The sequence below is a fragment of the Sesamum indicum genome, linkage group LG12 (genome assembly GCF_026168435.1).
Source record: "Sesamum indicum cultivar Baizhima isolate 11 linkage group LG12, ASM2616843v1, whole genome shotgun sequence".
Classification (NCBI taxonomy): Eukaryota; Viridiplantae; Streptophyta; class Magnoliopsida; order Lamiales; family Pedaliaceae; genus Sesamum; species Sesamum indicum.
Window position 1 is genome coordinate 7,220,349 of NC_142668.1, and position 21,510 is coordinate 7,241,858.

At 31.7% G+C, this 21,510-nt stretch overlaps 1 protein-coding gene across 1 annotated transcript; it reads left to right on the forward strand.

Moving 5' to 3' along the window:
* The first annotated feature begins 654 nt into the window (after positions 1–654).
* LOC105178687 (cytochrome b561 and DOMON domain-containing protein At5g47530-like) lies at positions 655–2,373 on the forward strand. The gene is made up of 3 exons (XM_011102218.3): positions 655–1,403; positions 1,502–1,756; positions 1,858–2,373. The coding sequence occupies exons 1-3, from the start codon at positions 777–779 to the stop codon at positions 2,152–2,154; spliced, it is 1,179 nt and encodes a 392-aa protein (XP_011100520.2). The 5' UTR covers positions 655–776; the 3' UTR covers positions 2,155–2,373.
* The last annotated feature ends 19,137 nt before the right edge of the window (positions 2,374–21,510 follow it).

Consider the following 21,510-nt stretch of genomic DNA (forward strand, 5'->3'; position numbering starts at 1 on the left):
TAAAATAAAGCGAAAAAATAAAAAGAAAAATAAAAAACTAATTGAGTCGTTAATTCAGTTAACAACTCTGGTGTTATTTTTCTAAAAAAATATCTTTAAAAAACTACAAAAAAAAAATAGTGAGTCGTGCAAAACGATCCAAACGTTGAGTAGTCTTGTAGCTTATTTTTTATAATAAAAAAATTGACGGTACAAAAATAAAATTGACTACACTTTAATTAATCGAAGTGCAATTTTATACATTACAATCTAATACAAGCCCTTTTTTTTTTTTTTTTTTCCTCCTTTTCGCTACCTCTTGATACAGTTTATGTAGTGGTTGCTAATAAATGGCATTGGTGAGGGACTTGGATTGAGAGTTTGGATTGTGTTGCATTATCTTTTTGAATTGACTTTCTTTCTGAACTTCGTTTATTGAAATTATTTTGTTAATAAATCTTATGTTATATTTTTTGAACCTAAATAAATTTTTAAATTTAATTAATTAGAGACCATCGCGCTGCTCATCTTATTACACTTAATAATAAAAAATATCATTTAATATAAATTTAATAATGTAATTTACCAATCTAAGAATATCAAATATTTCCTTTTCTAAGTTGATTTAAATATCTCCGAACACGCCTATGTTTCTTCTCCCGCCCCTTATCTACCTCGGCTTTCTCGCGGTCTATATATAATCTTCATCCGAATCGTTGATCAAACACAAGATATTATTTACTCGTCGATCTCTCCATCTTCTCAACGAAATCAAGAAAATACATCGAGGTTAAAGAATGGACAAGTTCTTCAAGAATATCGTCCTGTTGGCATCTTTCTTGATCATCTTTCTCACGGCGTCTTCATCTCGCGCTCAGAATTGTTCAGACTACAGATTCTCCAACAACAACCTCTACAAGGCGTGTGACAGTCTTCCTGCTCTCAACTCCTTTCTGCACTGGAACTACCATCAATCCAGCCACACAGTTGATTTAGCGTACAGGCAGACAGGAATCACGGCGTCCAATTGGGTTGCTTGGTCCATCAACCCGGGCGGAGGGGCCATGATCGGAGCACAGAGTTTGGTTGCTTTCCGCAACTCTAGCGGGCTTCTCCGTGCTTACACCTCCCCGATTTCCAGCTACGGCACTCGGCTGGAAGAGGGCCCTTTGAGCTTCAGGGTTCCAGGTATTGCCGCTGAGTTCACCAACAACCAGATGATCATATACGCGACCATTGAACTTCCGAGAGAGAGAACCAGTTTTATACATGTTTGGCAACACGGTTCAACTTTTGGGAACACCCCTTTGATGCATTCTATGGATGGAGAACATGTAAGATCTGTTGGGACAATTGATTTCTCTACTGGGCTAACTACAAATGTCGGCACAGCCACCTCAGAGTCAAGACGTCGCATAAGAAACGTGAGTACTCTAGTTATACGTTCGATCGATTATCACTTCTTGATTGCTTATTATGATCAGGTAGTTGGTGGAAATTGAATCTTGTTCTCTTGTTTTAGGTTCATGGAGTGCTGAATGTAGTGAGTTGGGGGATTATGATGCCTATTGGTGCAATGGCAGCAAGGTATCTAAAGGTGTTCAAGGTGGCAAATCCAGCGTGGTTTTACCTTCACATTACGTGCCAATCTTCAGCCTATATTATGGGCGTGGTTGGCTGGGGCCTAGGCCTCAAACTCGGCCATGATTCGCCTGGAGTTCAGGGAACGGCTCATAGGAATATCGGTATCACCCTGTTTATCCTCGCAACAATTCAGGTAGATAGTTATTGGTCTTGATATAGATACAGATAGATTTATTGCATGATTTTTCATGACTCACATGTTTATTTGCTAATGCTGAGACATAACAAATTCAGGTATTTGCCTTGTTTTTGAGGCCAAAGCCGGACCATAAATACAGATCCTACTGGAACATGTACCACCACAGTATAGGATACACCGTGATCGTCCTCAGCATAGTCAACATCTTTGAAGGATTGGACAAATTGGATCCTGAAAAGAAATGGAAAAGAGCATATGCTGGTGTGCTCATATTCCTTGGAGCCATTGCTCTTCTGGTAGAAGCATATACATGGTATGTTGTGCTCAAGGGAAGACGGCAGTCTACCTCTGATAAACACCCACAAGAGGCCAATGGAGTGAATGGAGCTTAATGGATATCTTGCTTAGTACATTTCACATTGTAGCACACTAAGAGGATTTCAATTCATCAAGGAAGATAGATTTCTACTTTTGTTTGTGGTGTACTCATCATTCTTTTGATATTAGATGCTGCTAGAGGACTAATTGCTGTACTTTTCCTGACATGAATGATACATATATGTATCTCGTGCAACGATGTTTTTATGTATATATATTAATTCATTGCACCGCCATGCAGGTGTCGTAATACTATGTCAAGTGTAGTATGATGAAGATACAACAACGTTGTGCGGTAGTTTCAATGGTTATGCAGAAAACTGCATCAAAAAAATACTTGATTCATGCATTAGTAGTCTATTTTCGACCTATCTGCTTTATTATTGTTCAGAACTGAAAACTTTTAAATTTTCTATATATTTCATTGTAATTTTTGCTGTGACGTGATTATGATCGTTGTATAGCATATCACTTGACCAAATTTGAAGGTTGTATGATGTTGTCTTCCATGAAATTTATCGAGAAGGTGATTTGTGTTTTTCAGCCATATGCTAAGTTGAATACTGATTTATGAAACGTTACATAATAACTTAGATGGTTGGAGTTGAAACGATTAATCAGATAATGTTGTCGCTTCCCTGGTTTTAACCGAGTCTAGGATGTTTGGGACTGATCTCACTGATACTTCTGCTAAATCGTGAAGCTACATAATCCAATGCGAGGTAGAAACAAGACACGGAATGAGGTTGAAAGAACAAGAATGGCAGTAAAGAGTTAGCAGTACTTTGGTCATTTTGCACCTGCAAATGTGGCCAAGGTTGAAACAAACTCTGTTATCCTGACTCTGGTGTTCATGCTGATATGTTATTGAATTGGCAACCAGTCAAGATGCAAGTGAAACTGTTTGAAAATAGAGTTTAAAGCCAGCAGTTTTTCCCTCAGGAACATCTGTTTTAGTCGAAAACACCTCGCTGTTAGCCGAGGATTCAAGGTAGTGTGTCTAGCTAAATATTCTTGTACTACAAAGGATGTGTGTGCTAAGGATGTTAGATTGTTTGTGGGTTTTATGCTCCAAGTTTAGGAATTATTTGCTAAGCTAGTTATATTAAGAGAAGTTTGGGTAATTCATGAATGCATGAAAATTTGCTGAGATTGTTTTTAAGCTAAATAGCTTAAACAGACTAAATTTTGAACTATCTCGAAATCCGTAAAATTTGATCGAGAAAAATTATGAGGATCCAAATGACAACTATAAAAAGTATGAAAATTCTAAATAAAAAAAAAGTATGAAAATCAATAATTAAAGCCAATTCAGAAATAGAAAAATAAAAAGAAACGTTCATACAATGATTGAAATGATGGAATTTCAGACCAAACGACGGCCCCTCACATTGTGCGGGTTTGGGTGCTCCTCGAGAAGACGATCAACGAAAGATAAATCACCCAATAAATTGTTCCAAATAAAAAAATATGATGGTTTCACGGAAAAAAAAATAAATAAATAAATACATCCCACACAAGTAACCAAGTCCATTTTTCACCTGAAATTATACAAAATAAAATATTTTGAGAATATGTAGTCTATTATTTTTGAGGTAGGGGCAAATCACTATTCTTTTTTTATTTAAAACAATGAAATAGTATTAATTGAAATAATTCAATACAATTCTATTAAAAAAAACTCAAAATAAATATTCTTGTCAAATATCAGTACCTAATAAAGATAATTATAATAATTATATCCTAATTAATGATATCAAATATATAAAATCTAAATAACATCTACTATTACAATAAACAATACATGTTATACCGTAGAACAACATCCGACGTATATAAGGCCTCAATTTCGCCAATTAAACTATATTGTTGGCCGGGCAAATCATTATTAAGTAGATAAAAAAGAAACTTTTGACTTTAGCCACCAATTAATTGATTCTTTTCTCCCAAATATGGCCAAGCAATGATGTCAATTACATTCCAGGACGGGCTATTATCACTCCAAGAAATGTAGACGTTGATAACATTAATAAAATGCTACTTGCGTTATTTTTTGGAGATAAAAAGGTTTATAGGTCTTGAAAATCCATTGATGATGGAAAAAAATGATCATTACCTGATGAATTTTTAAACTCTCTAAATTCAAGTGGTAGTTGTTCTGTAATGCTTTTGACTAATGATGCAATTGATTTAAGACAGGCCGATTATACATGTACCGAAAAGCACAAAAATTATTTTGACCTCTTGTTTTCACCGTTAATATTTGAAAAAAATGCAAACAACTCGCTTGTGATATCATAAACGAGCAAATTATCCTCTTGTAAAAAATAAATAGTGATTTACCTTCCTATATTTTTTAAAATATAACAATTTACCCCCCTATAATTTTTAAAATGAAGCAATTTGCCTTCCTGTATAAAGAGGTAAATTGCTTCATTTTAAAAAGTATAGGGGAGTAAATTACTATATTTTTTTTCATAGAAGGGTAATGTGCTCATTTCCAATATTACAAGGGTATAAATTGATATTCACCCATCTATTTTTGGATCTCACGAGCATTACAATTTAAGTATACATAAAAAAAAAAAAAACAAGCAGTTTTGTAAAGTATATAAACAGAAAAATTAATTACAATTTTGGTCTTATAATAATATATAAGTAGCTGGCAGTTTTAATTGTATTGAAATTCAATTTGACTATTAAAACTGCAATTTAAAAAAGTTTGCATATTAAACGGTGAAGTCTTTCCCAAATATTAAAACTTGAAAGGACGTGGATGCAAACCGAAGATTTCTATATAAAAAATTTAATCGTCAATGCTCTTAAAAAATTAATTTAATTCAATTCAATTGATTCTTTACTTCTAAAATTAATTTCAAATTAATTCTTTTACATTTCAGTAATCAATGTGTGACTCTTAAATTGACCCTCAGCTAGACTTGAGCATATTTCTGACATAGTTAATTAAAATTTAATTTAATTAATTATTTTTTGTTATTTCACAATTAGAAATTCCCATTATGATAGATGGGTGTCTAGCAACATCCTATTGCATCATAGACTAGGTGAATAAATGACGTGAATGTTTAGGCTCCCAAACTCCATACGAATACGGTCCTTCCATCAACTCAACCATAATGTAAAGCATAGAATTGGGCACCAATTCTCATTTTGGACGAGACATCTATTCTTATTACTCGAGACCTTGTTTACCCTACAGATTGAATGAATCGTATAGGTTTTCCTGTGTCAATCAGTAGGGATTCAAAGGGATTAAACAGGTCTTAGAGCGTATAGGAGATACTGTTGTTGAAATATTGAAAGGGGACGAATTATTTCTTGAAACTCATCACCCTTACTACACATTCTAGCTACACTGAATAAAGCTTATAATGACCACATCTCATGATACAGTCACTGTTTGCCAGATCCAAGCTACAACCATCATGTGCATGCATCTGCCATGGTTTCCTAAATCTAAGGACTAATTCCGTACTATTGGAGCTGAAAATTTCAGTCATACCAACCAAGTCTGCAAAGCTTTTATTCGACGATTCCCATGAGTAAGTTCAGTCAGTCAACTTCCTTGCCAACTAACCCACTAAAATTACATAGACAACCTACGTCTTTTGTCGACGAAACACGATATTGCACTACTTAGTCCAAGTCTTTATAGAACACTCGATGCTTTAATTCGAGGTCCTTGACTTGGATCATTTCAGATGACCCCACAGAAGTTGGTTTCATGGCTGCCAACCTATGCACAACCCAACTACTTTGGTTTATGGTTTAGTCTGTAGTCATGTTGAGATCAATACGACATAATAAGTAAACACAACAAAAGATATTATCATAAATGCTTTTATTCATCAAGTAATCGTACATTACATTAAAAGTTAAAATAGATTACACAAAGATCCAATCTAATTTGTTTTTAGGTCACATGTTCTAACAAGTTTATACTCATATGAAAAAGTTTTCAATTTGAATGTGTAGATACTTCAATTATACTCATATCAATGAGCATTGTGAATTATTGAAGCATTCAAGAAATTCCTACTCTATCTGCCTCTGAGATGTTTGAGATTTTTCAAAATTCCATAGACATGCAGAAGAGAAATGTGATCCCACTCGGACCAAGACATAACTTTTACTTGTTCAAATAACAATTGAAGTGAAGTAAGGTCAAGAACGACGAATCTCTTTACGATAAACAGATCCATCTTCTGTTAGACAAAGATGACAAACCCCATTCAATCATATTTTATATCTTTGTAGATAGGTCCTCCTCCTAATGATCCTCATATTATCCTACTAACTATCCAAGACTACTTACAGGTGCATGACTGTATGTGTGTCAGCCGTAGAAGAGACTTACAGAGAAATGTCTTTGCTCTAACCGCACTTTCTCAGTTCATAAGGAATAACTTCACAACAACGTAGACAAAAGGTAAGCTTTCGCTTCCCCCTACATTAAAAAAGAAATGGATCCCCTCACGAAACCCACTGAAATAAAGCCGAAGGAAAAAATCTAGGGAATTATTCACCTTTCACTCATATCCACTAGCACCGGAAATTATTTTGTTTATGCTCATATCCAGTAGCATTGAGAATTTATTTTTGGAGACATTTTCAATTGAAAATTCAGCTTCTTTGCAATTGAACCTCATTTCAATTCCATGTACACGAGTCGTTATCTCTTCAAAAGTCTTTTTGATTTTATTGTTTGAAAAATGTAGCATAGTTCACAATGCATGCTTTGAATACTCAACTCGAATGATAGAGATTTTAAACAAAGCATTTCTACAGTTTGAAGATAAATTTGTCCAATTATTGAATTGAAGCACCGTCTCATTTTTCTTTGATATTGATTAGCAAGTTTAAATCGACTGAATTTTTTTTTTTTACAGATCATCCTAACTATTAAAGGAGTTTACTTCAAGATCAATGTACCAATCAAAAGTAGAGTCTTTTCAAGGATAAAATAAATTGCTTGACTGAAGTATCTCCATCGGTTCCAGGATTGTTGCATTTCCATCCAAGTGAGCAATATGTTGCCAAAATCCCGATGGCCATTAAATTGTTGAAATATTGGAGGTTGATAGTTTTTTGGCATCCTCACTGGCCTAATTCTTTTTGTGTAAGGCTTCATGTAAGATTTAAAAATTTGAGCTCAAGTTTTATATACTTTTGCTATTTGCTTCATCAACAATATTCTTCACATGCTCAATATATAGAAACAAATCTATCAGTAGAAAATTTTGTTGTTTGTATTGTATGGAATTGAAAAATCTTGCTCTTAAGATGCATTTGACGTTGTGATTCTTTCGAACTTGTCAAGAAATTTCTTAACTTGATCGTCGCATGTTGTCACATGTTTCAATAAAATTCCAATTGCAACTATGAATGATGCAACTCATTCTTCTAGTGAAGTGGCATGAACCATCATAACTAATATATCTCAGTATTTGGGCTTATTGACGATGACTGAATCATATTACTGTCGAGTAATCTTGCCCCACACATTAGGTTTCTTGTTTGGCACCCACTTTCAGTAGAAACTGCTGTGTAAAGACAGGTTTACAGCAGAAGATCTCTTTTGCATTTTGTGTGATAAAATTGGGCAAAATATAATTAGCAAAATAATATAGATGATGACACCAAAAATTTCACATGGAAAAACTCTTCAGGGTGAAGGGAAAAACCACAAACCTTCTACTATGATGAAAGTAGGATTACAAAAATATTTCTTTTTCGGTATAACTAGAGGCTTACTCAATTTGTAGTAGCTATCTTTCTTTCTCTCTTAAGAGGATTTCACTCTTTCTTATACTACCATAAGCCGAAGACCCCTATTTATAGGAGTAGAAGAGGTAAATCATAAGCCATAAGATGGCTCTAGAAAAACTCCTATACTTCGTGTACATGAATTTATTTTCTCCAAGTTCTCAAGCGGTCAAGAACATTAACCTCTTTTGGAAACTCCACCATGCATGTATCATACTTTTGTTTTTATTATTGCTTTTGAAAACCCTCAATTAAGGACGAACCCTAACAATTTCCCCCTTCCTGACTTAATTATGGGGAACAAGCATGTGTATAATTTGCAACAAACTTCAAATTTCTTGGTATATATTGTCTTTATCATCGTATCCGACAAGAATCCGACAAATTCTTGTCGGTGTGAACTTTCTCAAGTAGGAGCCATTTATCCTCTAACACATCCCTTATCCAATGGTATCAAAGGTCCATATGCTTCGTGCGGGAGTGATAAGCTGAATTTTTTACTAAGTGAATGGCACTCTTACTATCACAGTGCAAGACATAATTTCTCCGCTCATGACTTAATTATTGGAGGAAATTCTTCAACCATAATATTTCTTTGAGACAACACACCAAGTGTTCTTTATTGGGAACTACAAACCCCTCGGGTTGCTCCATGTAGATTTTCTCTTCCAAATCTCCATGTAAAAATATTGCTTTGACATCAAGTTGTTCGATGTCGAGATCCAGACTAGCGGTAAGACCAAGAATTGCACGAACAAATCAATGCCCTTTTTTTGATTGCATCATTTGACAATGATCTTGGCCTTGTATCAAGGCTTCAAGTTGTTCTCTTCTTTTTTTATCTTGTACACCGATTTGTTTTTCAATGCTTTTCTTCCCTTGATTCTTTTAGCCACCCCATTTAACTGTGGTGTTTTAGGAGGTGTTTTCTCGAGCCTAATACCATATTTCTTGCAATATACCTTGAATAGGCCACGATATTCTCCACCATTATCACCTCGAGCACACTTGAGCTTTCTCCCTATCTCACACTCCACTCGAGCATGGAACTCCTTAAATGCCTCGAGTACCTGATCTTTGATTTTTAACAAGGACATAAACACCTTTCTCGAGTGGTCATCATTGTATGTCACAAAATATAATGCGCCACCTAGTGATCTCTCAGCCATTGAGCATACATCGATGTACACCAAATGAAGAACACGCTTTCTTCTTCTTGGAGGATTTCTTTTAGAAAATGAAACTCTATGTTGTTCGTCCGCTAAACAATAAGTGCAACGCTCGAGAGTTTTTCGTTTGACATTCGGGAGGAGTGCTTTTCGAGCAAGGACTTGCAACCCTTTCTTGCTCATATACCCTAACCTCATGTGCCAAAGCTCCAAGCACGAGTCATCATGGGCGACATTAGTTTCTCCTTTGCATAGTTTGGCTTATGTAACATACAACGAGCATTCTTTTTGTCCTCGAGCAACAATTATGCTACTTCCATTTTTCAGCACCGAAGTTATTCACATACCCAACTGAGATGAGATTTAGATGCATGTTTGGAACGTGTCTCACATCTTTCAACACAAGTTCACATCCCGTCTTGCTTGAGATCTAATTCCCATCTTCATAGTACCAAAGTCACCACCTTGGTATGTTGAGAAGAATGCTTGATATGGAGTAACATGGAAGGAGGCACCTGAATCAATGATCCATGAGCTATCACCGTCGGCGATATTGAGATCATTGTCTTCACTAATGAGGAAGACATCATCAAGTTTATTTGTTACCAAGGTAGTTGTGTTCTTCTCTTCCTTCTTTTTCTGTTCAGTTGAGTCGGTCCTAATAGTTCCGTTCTTTTGATCTTTCTTGAAACTTCGACATTCAGATTTCTTGTGGCTAGGCTTGCCACAATAGTAGCATGTGATCTGAGAACGAGATTTGGACCACCCTCTTGACTTGTCATGACCCCTAGTCTTAACTCGTCGTCGAGTCTCACTTCTTCCTCGATTTTCCATAACATTGGCCTCGGATTGAACGGAGATCCCGTGTTCCTTTATCCTTCATTCTTCATTCAATAGGCAGTTTGCTACACCATCCATGGAGAGTTTTTCTTCAGAAATCGAGTTACTCAAGGTGACCACAAGAGTATCCCAACTCTCGAGTAGAGAACTAAGAAGTAATAGGGCTTGTAATTCATCGTCAATCTTCATTTCAATCTTTGTGAGTTGATTTATGAGCCCTTTGAAATTATTCAAATGCTCGATCATACTTTGGCTATCATTGCATTCCAATTTCACCAATCTTCTAACAAGATAAGCCTTGTTTCAGGGTGTCTTCTTTTGAATCATCAACCTCGAACTTCTGCTATAATTTTTAAGCATTTGTGTAAGTTGATACATGCTCAAATAGACTTTGATCGATGTACTTGGATCATAGCAACTGCCTTCCAATTCAAGAGCTCCCACTCCTTGGCATCTTTTCCTTCTAGCATTTTCTCATTTGAAATAGGCTCATATAGATCCTTGTAATAGAGATGATCTTCCATTATGGGCTTCCAATAGGAATAATTCTTGGCAGTGAGTTTGAACATGTCACCATCATGAGTGATGGTGCCCTCCATTTTAAATCGCACAAGAAAATACGATAGCCCTGTAAACCAAAGCTCTGATACCACTGTTGTGGAAAAAGACAGGTTTATAGCGGAAGACCTCTTTCGCTTTTTGTCTGATAAAATTAGGCAAAACAGAATTAGCGAAATAAAGTAGATGGTAACACCAAATATTTCACATGGAAAACCCCTTCAGGTTGAAGAAAAATACCACAAACCTTCTACTATGATGAAAGTAGGATTACAAAAATATTTCTTTTCTGATAGAACTAGAAGGTCACTCAATTTGTAGTAGCACTTTTTATCTCTCTTTTAAGAGGATTTCACTCTTTCTTCTACTACTATAAGCCTCCCCGGAGATCCGTATTAATAGGAGTAGAAGGGGTAAACCATAAGCCATAAGATGGCTCTAGAAAAACTCCTACACTTCATGCATATGAATTTATTTTCTCCAAGTTCTCAAGTGGTCAAGAACATTAATCTCTTTTGAAAACTCCACCATCAATGTATTATACTTCTATTTTTATTATTACTTTTGAAAACCCTCAATTAAGGAGGGAGGTAACTCAACACCACCATCTTTACTTCCACATAATCGCTTTTTTGAGGAGAAAAACTTGCACGATTGACATATGATAGTAGAAATTTGGAGACTTGAAGAGATTGTTCATCATTTCTATTGGCCTTTTCAAGTTGATTTGTGATGAAAACAGATGAGAGAGGTGAAATTATCCCACCGGGAGGGCCAAAATTCTATGAGTGCGAATTTTATCGTGTTTGAAAATCAAAATAAAGAAAATTATCACAAATAAAAATATATATTTGATAGGTAAAAATAGGTGCAGTCACTATCTAATTCCCTGATTTTTATCTTCAAATATAATATATACGGAAAAATCCTTTCATGCTAGGGTTTCCCAAGAAAATTTGAGTGGCATATAGAAAATATTAGGCTTATTTACATAAATATTATAAAAAAAAAAAAAAACAATTCCACGAATACTACATCCACTCAAAAAAAATTACTATTATCTATAATTTTTTATTGGTTGTGGACTAAGAGTGGTAAATAGTTATTACAAATTATGATTAAAGAAAAATCTAACCAAAAACATAGATTATCTACCATAAAATTTATTTCTACCATGACGGTGAGTCATAGCAAGTGTTTTTATTATGACTAAAATGTTTTAGCTACACTGGCAAAAATCACGACCGACAATCTTCTGTGGCCATGGTCAATGACTGTTTACTATGATTATTTAATTTTTAACCATGATGATTTAGTAATGATTAAATATTAAATTTCTTCTAGTGAATCTGAATTTTTTTGCAAATTTAAGATTTTTGTTCTTTTTTTTTTTCTTTAAAGTGGAAATTCAATCCGAGTACTTACCTAATATAACCTATTTGATATTTTTTTTTTTGAGAATTAAAAATACAAGGATCCTCCTATGATATTAGGAATGTTCAAAAAATTTTTTAAAAAAATAAAATAAAATATCAATTACACCCCCTGTGATATAAAAAAAATTCAAAAGACCCCCTGAGACCAGCGTTGGTGGTACACGCGCGTTGAATGCAATTATGGATCTGAAAGGTATATTCTTTTGATAATTTTACCCTTCTCTCCAATCTTATATATAATATTATATATTATACAAGATATAATATATATAATTTATAAATCTTAAAATAAGATATAAATATTTATTAATAACAAAATATTATTTTATATGTAAATATATAATTCTATTAATATTTTTAATATAATATTATCTTAATTATTTAATCAAATTAATTGAAATTAATTTTAAAAAATGAAGCCGCTGTCGAGGAGGGCTGCACCCTCCTCACTCATGGGCGATCGATCCCCTTCGCCCATTGCAGGCGAGGGAGATGACATCATTATTGTCCCCTTTACAACGGTGGGGGGAGGGGGGGGGGGGGAAGGGCAGGCAGATGAGGGAAAGGGGAATCAGTTGTGGGGTGATTAATAATTTTATTTTTATAAATTATAAAAATATGTATAATATAATTGTATTCAACATGTCATCCAACTTATTTTTTAAAGTCACATGCGACTAAAAACTCCCAAAAAATTCAATTGGACTAAATTAAAATTTCGGTCACCGAATGACTAAATTTCATTGATTTTCAAATTGAATTAACTTATAAAAAAATGAACATAATTATCGCACCAAAGTTAATATTAAGCATATTTAATGGACTGAAATATTATTTTTTTATATAAAATTTTAAGTTTATATATTATAAGTATATTTTAATTAAAATTTATATTATATTATATAAGTATACAATTCCTCATCATATATATATACATATATATATATTATGGAGAATTTGAACTGTTGCCTCTAAAAAAATAGGCCAAAATTAACTAGAGGACAGTGTGGGTCATTGTTCATAATATAAGAGTGACTTTTTAATATTTAAATTTTTTTAAGAAATTTTCTAATATTTTCACAGGAGTCAAAATAAATTTAACCCTGTTTGTTTTAGACATGTGTGGGAGTCGTCGCATAAGGTAATGATTAGGGGTGGCAGATGAGTTGAGCTCGCGCGCCGGCTCGATTTTGAGCTCGACTCGAGCTCGAGATTAATTGTGCTTGTTCATAGCTCTCGAGCTTTTTCTATTTTTATATTTTTATATATTTTTTTATTTTTGAATTTTTTATATATTGAATTTTATATTTAATATTTGATCAATTTTATAATTAAAATTGACCATATATTGTAATTATTAATCAATATCATACATTTTATTTTTTATAATAATAAATTATGGTACTTTTATTTATAGATTTAATCTTTATACAAAACTAAATTTAATTAACAACTTAGTAAATTATAATATTTTTTGTAATTAAAATTATTATTTAATATGACATATATAAACTTTACGTTATATTTTAATATATATATATATATATATGTTTGTATTACGTTATACTTTTTTTAAATTGACAAGTAATTCACTTATGATTTTTTTATCTATTTTTGAGTTTTATATTTATATCAGGATACATACCATACATTATGCAATCTATTTTATTATTTATAAATTTATGTCAAAATTTAGTGATTCATATGAATTAATCTAAAAATAATGATAATGATAATAATAGTGATGGTTGAACAATTTTAATTATTTTAATTATTATTTTATATATATAATGAGATCAAAAAATTTAATCAACAATTACGATATCTGAAAATCTGGGCACCCGATTCACACCAAATTTATATATATATAAGACCGTGTCCATTAGATCATATCGGACGGTTTGACTTAAAATCACATGGTCTGATTCTACGATACATCGATTTAAATGATTATTCTTATGTTTCGAGTACGATATCTTGACATTGCATATCCAATAAGTGTAAAACTTTATCAAGTGTATTTTTATGTAAGTTTGATCATATCTAACAGTTTGATCTGAATTTTGATGGTTCGATTAACCCATGTTGTTCAACAATGTAAGATGATAGTTACATCAATGTAATACTAACATTTATAAATATATAAATTTACTGCAGATTGTGAACATATATTAATCTCAACTATAAAATAACTTTATGTATTTCAATTGCATTATTTTAGATAATTGATACTTTTCTATAACCTTAAACTGTTTAGAATGATTTTTTCTTTTTTTTTATATTTTACTAATTATATTACTATTAAACTAATCAGTAGTTTATATTTATAACAATAAATTAAAATTCATACTATATTTTGGTATATTTATAATATAGTATACATTATACAATTTATTTTACTTACAAATTTATGTAAAAAATTAGTGATTCCTATTATTTAATCTAATAATAATAATGATAATAATAATAATAATAATATAATATGCATTATACAATCTGTTTTATTACCTATAAATTTATGTAAAAAATTGGTGATTTTCATTATAATAATAATAAAAAAAAAAAAACTAAAAAAATTAAAAATCAGCTCGAGCTCGTCAGATTGAGCTCGAGCTCAACATATAGGAATCGAGCTCGAAATTACAGAAGCTCGAGCTCGACTCATCACCCTTAGTAATGATTGCAAATAAAATTAAAATTACAGTATTTGTGCAATTTTTATTTTAATAATAATTTATATAAATAAACCATAAATATTAGGTTGTGCTCCATGTATTTATTGGCATGGTGGCTTTCACAATCTGCATTATGCATCTGATTGGATGGAATGTGGGCGCAGCGGCAAGACTTTTCCGACTTGTCATACAAGACATCATATTCCAAGTCTTCTGCCATAGACACAGAAAAGGGTAACATCATAACAGTTACTCTAGCAATCTACTCCTTTATTTTAGACATTTAGGCCAATTCTAAGTATAATCTTTTTGAATATAAACAAAACTCAGTAATAAAAAAAACAAAATTCTAGCAAAAGAAGAATATTAATTATTTATTTACTTTATTATAGCCAAAAAAGAATTATAATAAAAATATTATTTTTTAAAAAGTATAACATTTTTGTAACAAGTTGTGGAAAACAACTTGAAAAACAAAACACTTGAAAAAAAAAACATTCTAGGCCCCGAACTAGGATTTGTGGGACTATCTACCATCTTCTTGTCCTTAAAAAGAACTATGGTTTCCGACAGACGGCATCAAATGTTTTATCATGTAAATATCGTATCTGCTACTGAGCGAAAGGGATTCAAAGGTATCAAGAATTGATATCTGCTAACCGTCGTGACTACAGGAAGAACCTACAAGACATAAGAACATTAGAGCCGAGCCGGAAAGGATCCTGACACTATCTTTTCGACGGTCAAGTTAGTAGGAATCCCAAGAATATTTTAATACGTGTTTGTATGAGACCAAGTCTGAACTTGGTTAAGAGGGTCGAGAGCCATATTTATATGTAAGGGTGGACTTGTACGATGTTATATGATCCATTGGATCATATTTTAATTTGAGGGGTGGCCATGGATCGTACCAGGCAGCTGATAAAGACAGGAAGTGGTGCAGGGGACAACACTGTGCAGGTAGAGTAGTACAGGCGGCTCATACAATGCTTTTCCGACACTTTGTCCTTTGTTTTCAGAGGTTTCCAATGACCTTCAAATACTTTCACTCCACAGATTTTCTAAGGTCCTATTTTTTATTATGTATACCTTCGATGATGTTGCTTGTTTTGACCTCTATAAATCCTGTCTCGAGCAATGAAAATATCAATAAGGAATATAGAGAATAGTCCCACATCAGAACTGTTGAATTGCATTAGAGAGATGAGAAACTAAAGTGAAAAATGAAAAGTAAAAATGATGTATTTCATGAAAAAAAAAAAATAGCCTAATATCATATTATTAGCATGTCCTCCAACATAGTAATTGGAATGGTCGCTTTCTCAATTTGCATTATTTGTTGAAGAATGTGAGATTTCTTGACATGTGATTGGATGGGATGTGGGCACAGCGGCAAGACTTTCCCAACTGTTCATACAAGACTTCATATTCCAAGTCTTCTGCCATAGACAGAGAAAAGGGTAACATCATAACAGTTACTCTAGCAATTTACTCGTGGGTTTAAATAGAAAGCTAGCAAGCACATATTCCGACATTTATACCCTTACTAAATATAATCTTTTTAAATATAAATTTAATTAGTTATAAAAATAAAATAAAATCTATTAAAAGAAGACTATTTAAACTTTCTAACTCCTCTAAGTTAGACAATGATAAATATATCCAATTAAAATAAATAAATAGATAAATAATATTTCTACGCAATTAATTTATTATAAGATATTTTAAATGTTTTAAAAATATTAATTATCAGGGTACGGTAAAATTTAAAATGAATTGTAATAAAATAATATATATATAAAAGAATAAATATCATGAAACTTTTGAATAAAAATTATCTAACTTATTAAATTAAAAAAAAATAGAAATGAGTGACCTCGAACTAAAATTGATTTTATTTTAATATTGATAGTGGAAAATTATTTTGATATTGTACTCATGTACTTTTGATTTTTTTTTTTTTTGTGTAACTAATAAGTGATACATATAATATTTATGGGAATAGTAATTTTGGACTTATAATTTTTAAATTTTATAAACTTAAGTTCGAAATATGTTAAAATATTCAAAATTCACAAGAATTATGCGATGGTTCAAGCAAAATTCTACATTGTGCAAAACGTCGACAATTCTTAGGAAAGAATTCAATTCAGAGCAGGAACAATTTTTATTGAGAAAAAACAATTTGTCCGCAAGAATTGCAAAAACAACAACCACTGAAGAAATGCAGAAAATTCTTGAGGAAATTCAAAGTGACAAAGAAGATTCACCATCACCAATTCATCTTGGAGATGAAAATGAGGATGATTGTTTCGGCATTTTTAGTCCAATTCCGTAAAAGTGCAGTTTAATGTAAAAAAAATTTCATTGTTGAAAAATTTATATTGAAAATGATGTAATCATGATGTAATAAAAATCAAAAATCAAAACTCAAAAATCAAAAATCAAAAGTCTGAAATTCATATCAGCTTTTCCATTCAGATATGAAATCACGAGTCAAATGATTGTTTAAGAAGATCGTTGGACTCTCTCTCTCTCATACGCACACACAATCTCTCTCTCTCTCTGAAATATTTATATATATATATGAAGATTGACGAAGTAGTTTGCATTTGAAACATCATGACAGACTTTAAGTGAGAATGGAATTCTCAAAAATGTAAGACTTTAAGTAGAAATGGAATTCTCAAGAATGTAAGACTTTAAGTAGAAATGGAATTCTCAAGAATGTAAAAATGGTTGGCAATTTAGTAGGAAAAACGCAACTCAACTCAATCATGTCGATATCATGTGTCGGGTCTTCCATGTTTGTTGTGTGCACCACCAGTTTTAATAAAACAAAATTAAGTCTACTAATATTAGGGTGTAGATCTATTATTTTTGGAGTACAAATTATTTGATATGCGCGTTTTTCGTTTAATGTAAATTTCATGAATTTGGGTATATTCATAACTACTGATTTAATTGGTGACTGACTTTCACCAATTATATATATGGATGTCAATAACTAAGTTTAAATTTGGTGTTGAAGTCTTGGGTTGCAAAATCGTTATAGATATCATGAATTCAATTTTGATAATGTTTTTATATTTTTGTTTTAAGATTATATTTGAGTTAAAAAAGAATTGTATATATGCATAGTTATTTGAGGGTTAATTTAAAGGTGTAGAAATGATAATTTGTTTTAGTTCAAAATTAATTAACAGTTGGCAATTTCATGGACGCAAATATATTCAATGCATGTAAATTAAAATAATTTTAAGTAATGTATATCACTAAGTAACATATATTTTGAAGGGATAGGCCCAAGTGTGGATATAAAGAAAAGTGAGTTGAAAATTTGCTACCATCTCATTCCAAAATGAGAAAAGGATACATATTTTCTTAAGGCACGTGTCATAAATAAAAATAAGAAAGGAAATGTATGGATATTATTAAGATTTAAATGTAGTTTTAGTCTCGTAATTTAGATTATTAGGAGTTTTCATCGAAAAAATTACAATTTACATTCCATGACTTAGATCTTTTTTTATTTTGGTCCTATTGTTTTACGAATCAACAGATTTAGTCCTATAAATCTCAAACAAATTGCAATTTATATCCCATTATCCATTTTCGTTAAATTGTTGATGAAAAAAGCACGTGCAATGCACGTGAATTGCTCCTTCCGTTAATAATTTAACGAGAATCGATAATGGGACATAAATTGCAACTTTTTTGGACTTGTGTGACTAAATCTGCTAAGTTGTAAACCAATGAGACCAAAATCGCGAATAGATAAGTTAATGAGATGTAAAGTGCAAGTTTTTCAGCAGATGGCAAATGAGAAATGGGAAATGGGGTTGTGACCCTGGACAAAAAATATTTACGTGCCTCATATCCAACTGGCCCAATTTCACATCCATGCTAGTTGTAGCTCGTGTCCTTACCTTCTTTCAGATCACAGAATTTATTAATATTTCAAAAATTGTGTCATTTTCAAGTAGTGTATACATCCGCCTAATTCATACCAAAATATTTTCTCCGTCTCTATTCTTTTTTCTCTCTAAATAAAATTTTGATTTCAATAAAGCAATTATTTTTGTGTGCGTATATTTTTATACCATTATTTTTAAATTGGTTGCAATGAATTAGTTGGTTTAACCCATAAAATAAGTTACTTATTTTGAATTAAACAGGATGTTAATTGTTTTAGCCCATTAAAAAGAGTAAAATACAATAACATCTCTTGAAATTTGTTATTATAAGTATCTTTTCATTATTTAAAAAATTATAAGTATGCTTATACTTTTAACGTCCATCCAACAACGAACTCATTTTGTTAGCCACTTATATGTTGATTAGAGTAACTTCAAATTAAGAGGGGTGTTTAAGTAGGAACGGAATTCTCAAGATACACACACAATCTTTCTCTCTCTCTGAAATATTTATATATATATATATATATATATGAAGATTGATGAAGTAGTTTGCATTTGAGACATCATGACAGACTTTAAGTAGGAACGAAATTTTCAAAAATGTAAGACTTTAAATAGGAACGGAATTCTCAAGAATGTAAAAACGGTTGGCAATTTAGTAGGAAGAACGCAACTCAACTTAGTCATATCGATATCATGTTTATATTGATCATTGCATGGACGCAAATATATTCCATGCATATATAAATATATACTCGCTTGACATTTTACATGTATTTTATTTATTTTTCGCAATTAGAATTGTCAGTTATTCTACAGTGGTTATATTTATATATATATATAAAGATTGATGAAGTAGTTTGCATTTGAGACATCATGACAGACTTTAAGTAGGAACGAAATTTTCAAGAATTTAAGACTTTAAGTAGGAACGGAATTCTCAAGAATGTAAAAACGGTTGGCAATTTAGTAGGAAGAACGCAACTCAACTCAGTCATATCGATATCATATGTATATTGATCATTGCATGGACGCAAATATATTCCATGCATATATAAATATATACTCGCTTGACATTTTACATGTATTTCATTTATTCTTCGCAATTAGAATTGTCAGTTATTCTACAGTGATTATATTTATATATATATATATATAAAGATTGATGAAATAGTTTGCATTTGAGACATCATGACAGACTTTAAGTAGGAACGAAATTCTCAAGAATGTAAGACTTTAAGTAGGAACGTAATTCTCAAAAATGTAAAAATGGTTGGCAATTTAGTAGGAAGAATGCAACTCAACTCAGTCATATCGATATCATGTTTATATTGATCATTGCATGGACGCAAATATATTCCATGCATATATAAATATATACTCGCTTGACATTTTACATGTATTTCATTTATTTTTCACAATTAGAATTGTCAGTTATTCTACAGTGGTTATATATATATATATATATATGAAAATTGATGAAGTAGTTTGCATTTGAGACATCATGACAGACTTTAAGTAGGAACGAAATTCTCAAGAATGTAAGATTTTAAATAGGAACGGAATTCTCAATAATGTAAAAACGGTTGGCAATTTAGTAGGAAGAACGCAACTCAACTCGGTCATATCGATATCATGTTTATATTGATCATTGCATGGACGCAAATATATTCCATGCATATATAAATATATACTCGCTTGACATTTTACATGTATTTCATTTATTCTTTACAATTAGAATTGTCAGTTATTCTACAGTGGTTATATTTATATATATATATATATATATGAAAATTGATGAAGTAGTTTGCATTTGAGACATCATGACAGACTTTAATTAGGAACGGAATTCTCAAGAATGTAAGACTTTAAGTAGGAACGGAATTCTCAAGAATTTAAAAACGGTTGGCAATTTAGTAGGAAGAACGCAACTCAACTCAATCATATCGATATCATGTGTATATTGATCATTGCATGGACGCAAATATATTCCATGCATATATAAATATATACTCGCTTGACATTTTACATGTATTTCATTTAATCTTCGCAATTAGAATTGTCAGTTATTCTACAGTGGTTATATTTATACATATATATATATGAAGATTGATGAAGTAGTTTGCATTTGAGACATCATGACAGACTTTAAGTAGGAACGAAATTCTCAAGAATGTAAGACTTTAAGTAGCAACGGAATTCTCAAGAATGTAAAAACGGTTGGCAATTTAGTAGGAAGAACGCAACTCAACTCAGTCATATCGATATCATGTATATATTGATCATTGCATGGATGCAAATATATTCCATGCATATATACATATATACTCGCTTGACATTTTACATGTATTTCATTTATTCTTCGCAATTAGAATTGTCAGTTATTTTACAGTGGTTATATTTATATATATATATATAAAGATTGATGAAGTAGTTTGCATTTGAGATATCATGACAGACTTTAAGTAGGAACGGAATTCTCAAGAATGTAAAAACGGTTGATAATTTAGTAGGAAGAACGCAACTCAACTCAGTCATATCGATATCATGTGTATATTGATCATTGCATGGACGCAAATATATTCCATGCATATATAAATATATACTCGCTTGACATTTTACATGTATTTCATTTATTCTTCGCAATTAGAATTGTCAGTTATTCTACAGTGGTTATATTTATATATATATATATATATATATATATGAAGATTGATGAAATAGTTTGCATTTGAGACAACATGACAGACTTTAAGTGGGAACGGAATTCTCAAGAATGTAAGACTTTTAGTAGGAACGGAATTCTTAAGAATGTAAAAACGGTTGGCAATTTAGTAGCAAAACGCAACTCAACTCAATCATGTCGATATAATGTGTCGGGTCTTCCATGTTTGTTGTGTGCACCACCAGTTTTAATAAAACAAAATTAAGTCTACTAATATTAGGGTGTAGATCTATTATTTTTGGAGTACAAATTATTTGATA

Excerpts from the sequence above, each read along its gene's own strand:
- LOC105178687 (XM_011102218.3), top strand. The coding sequence starts at position 777 with ATGGACAAGTTCTTCAAGAATATCGTCCTGTTGGCATCTTTCTTGATC. Across the intron at positions 1,404-1,501 it reads CAAGACGTCGCATAAGAAAC|GTTCATGGAGTGCTGAATGT; the intron begins GTGAGTACTCTA and ends CTCTTGTTTTAG. Across the intron at positions 1,757-1,857 it reads TTATCCTCGCAACAATTCAG|GTATTTGCCTTGTTTTTGAG; the intron begins GTAGATAGTTAT and ends TAACAAATTCAG.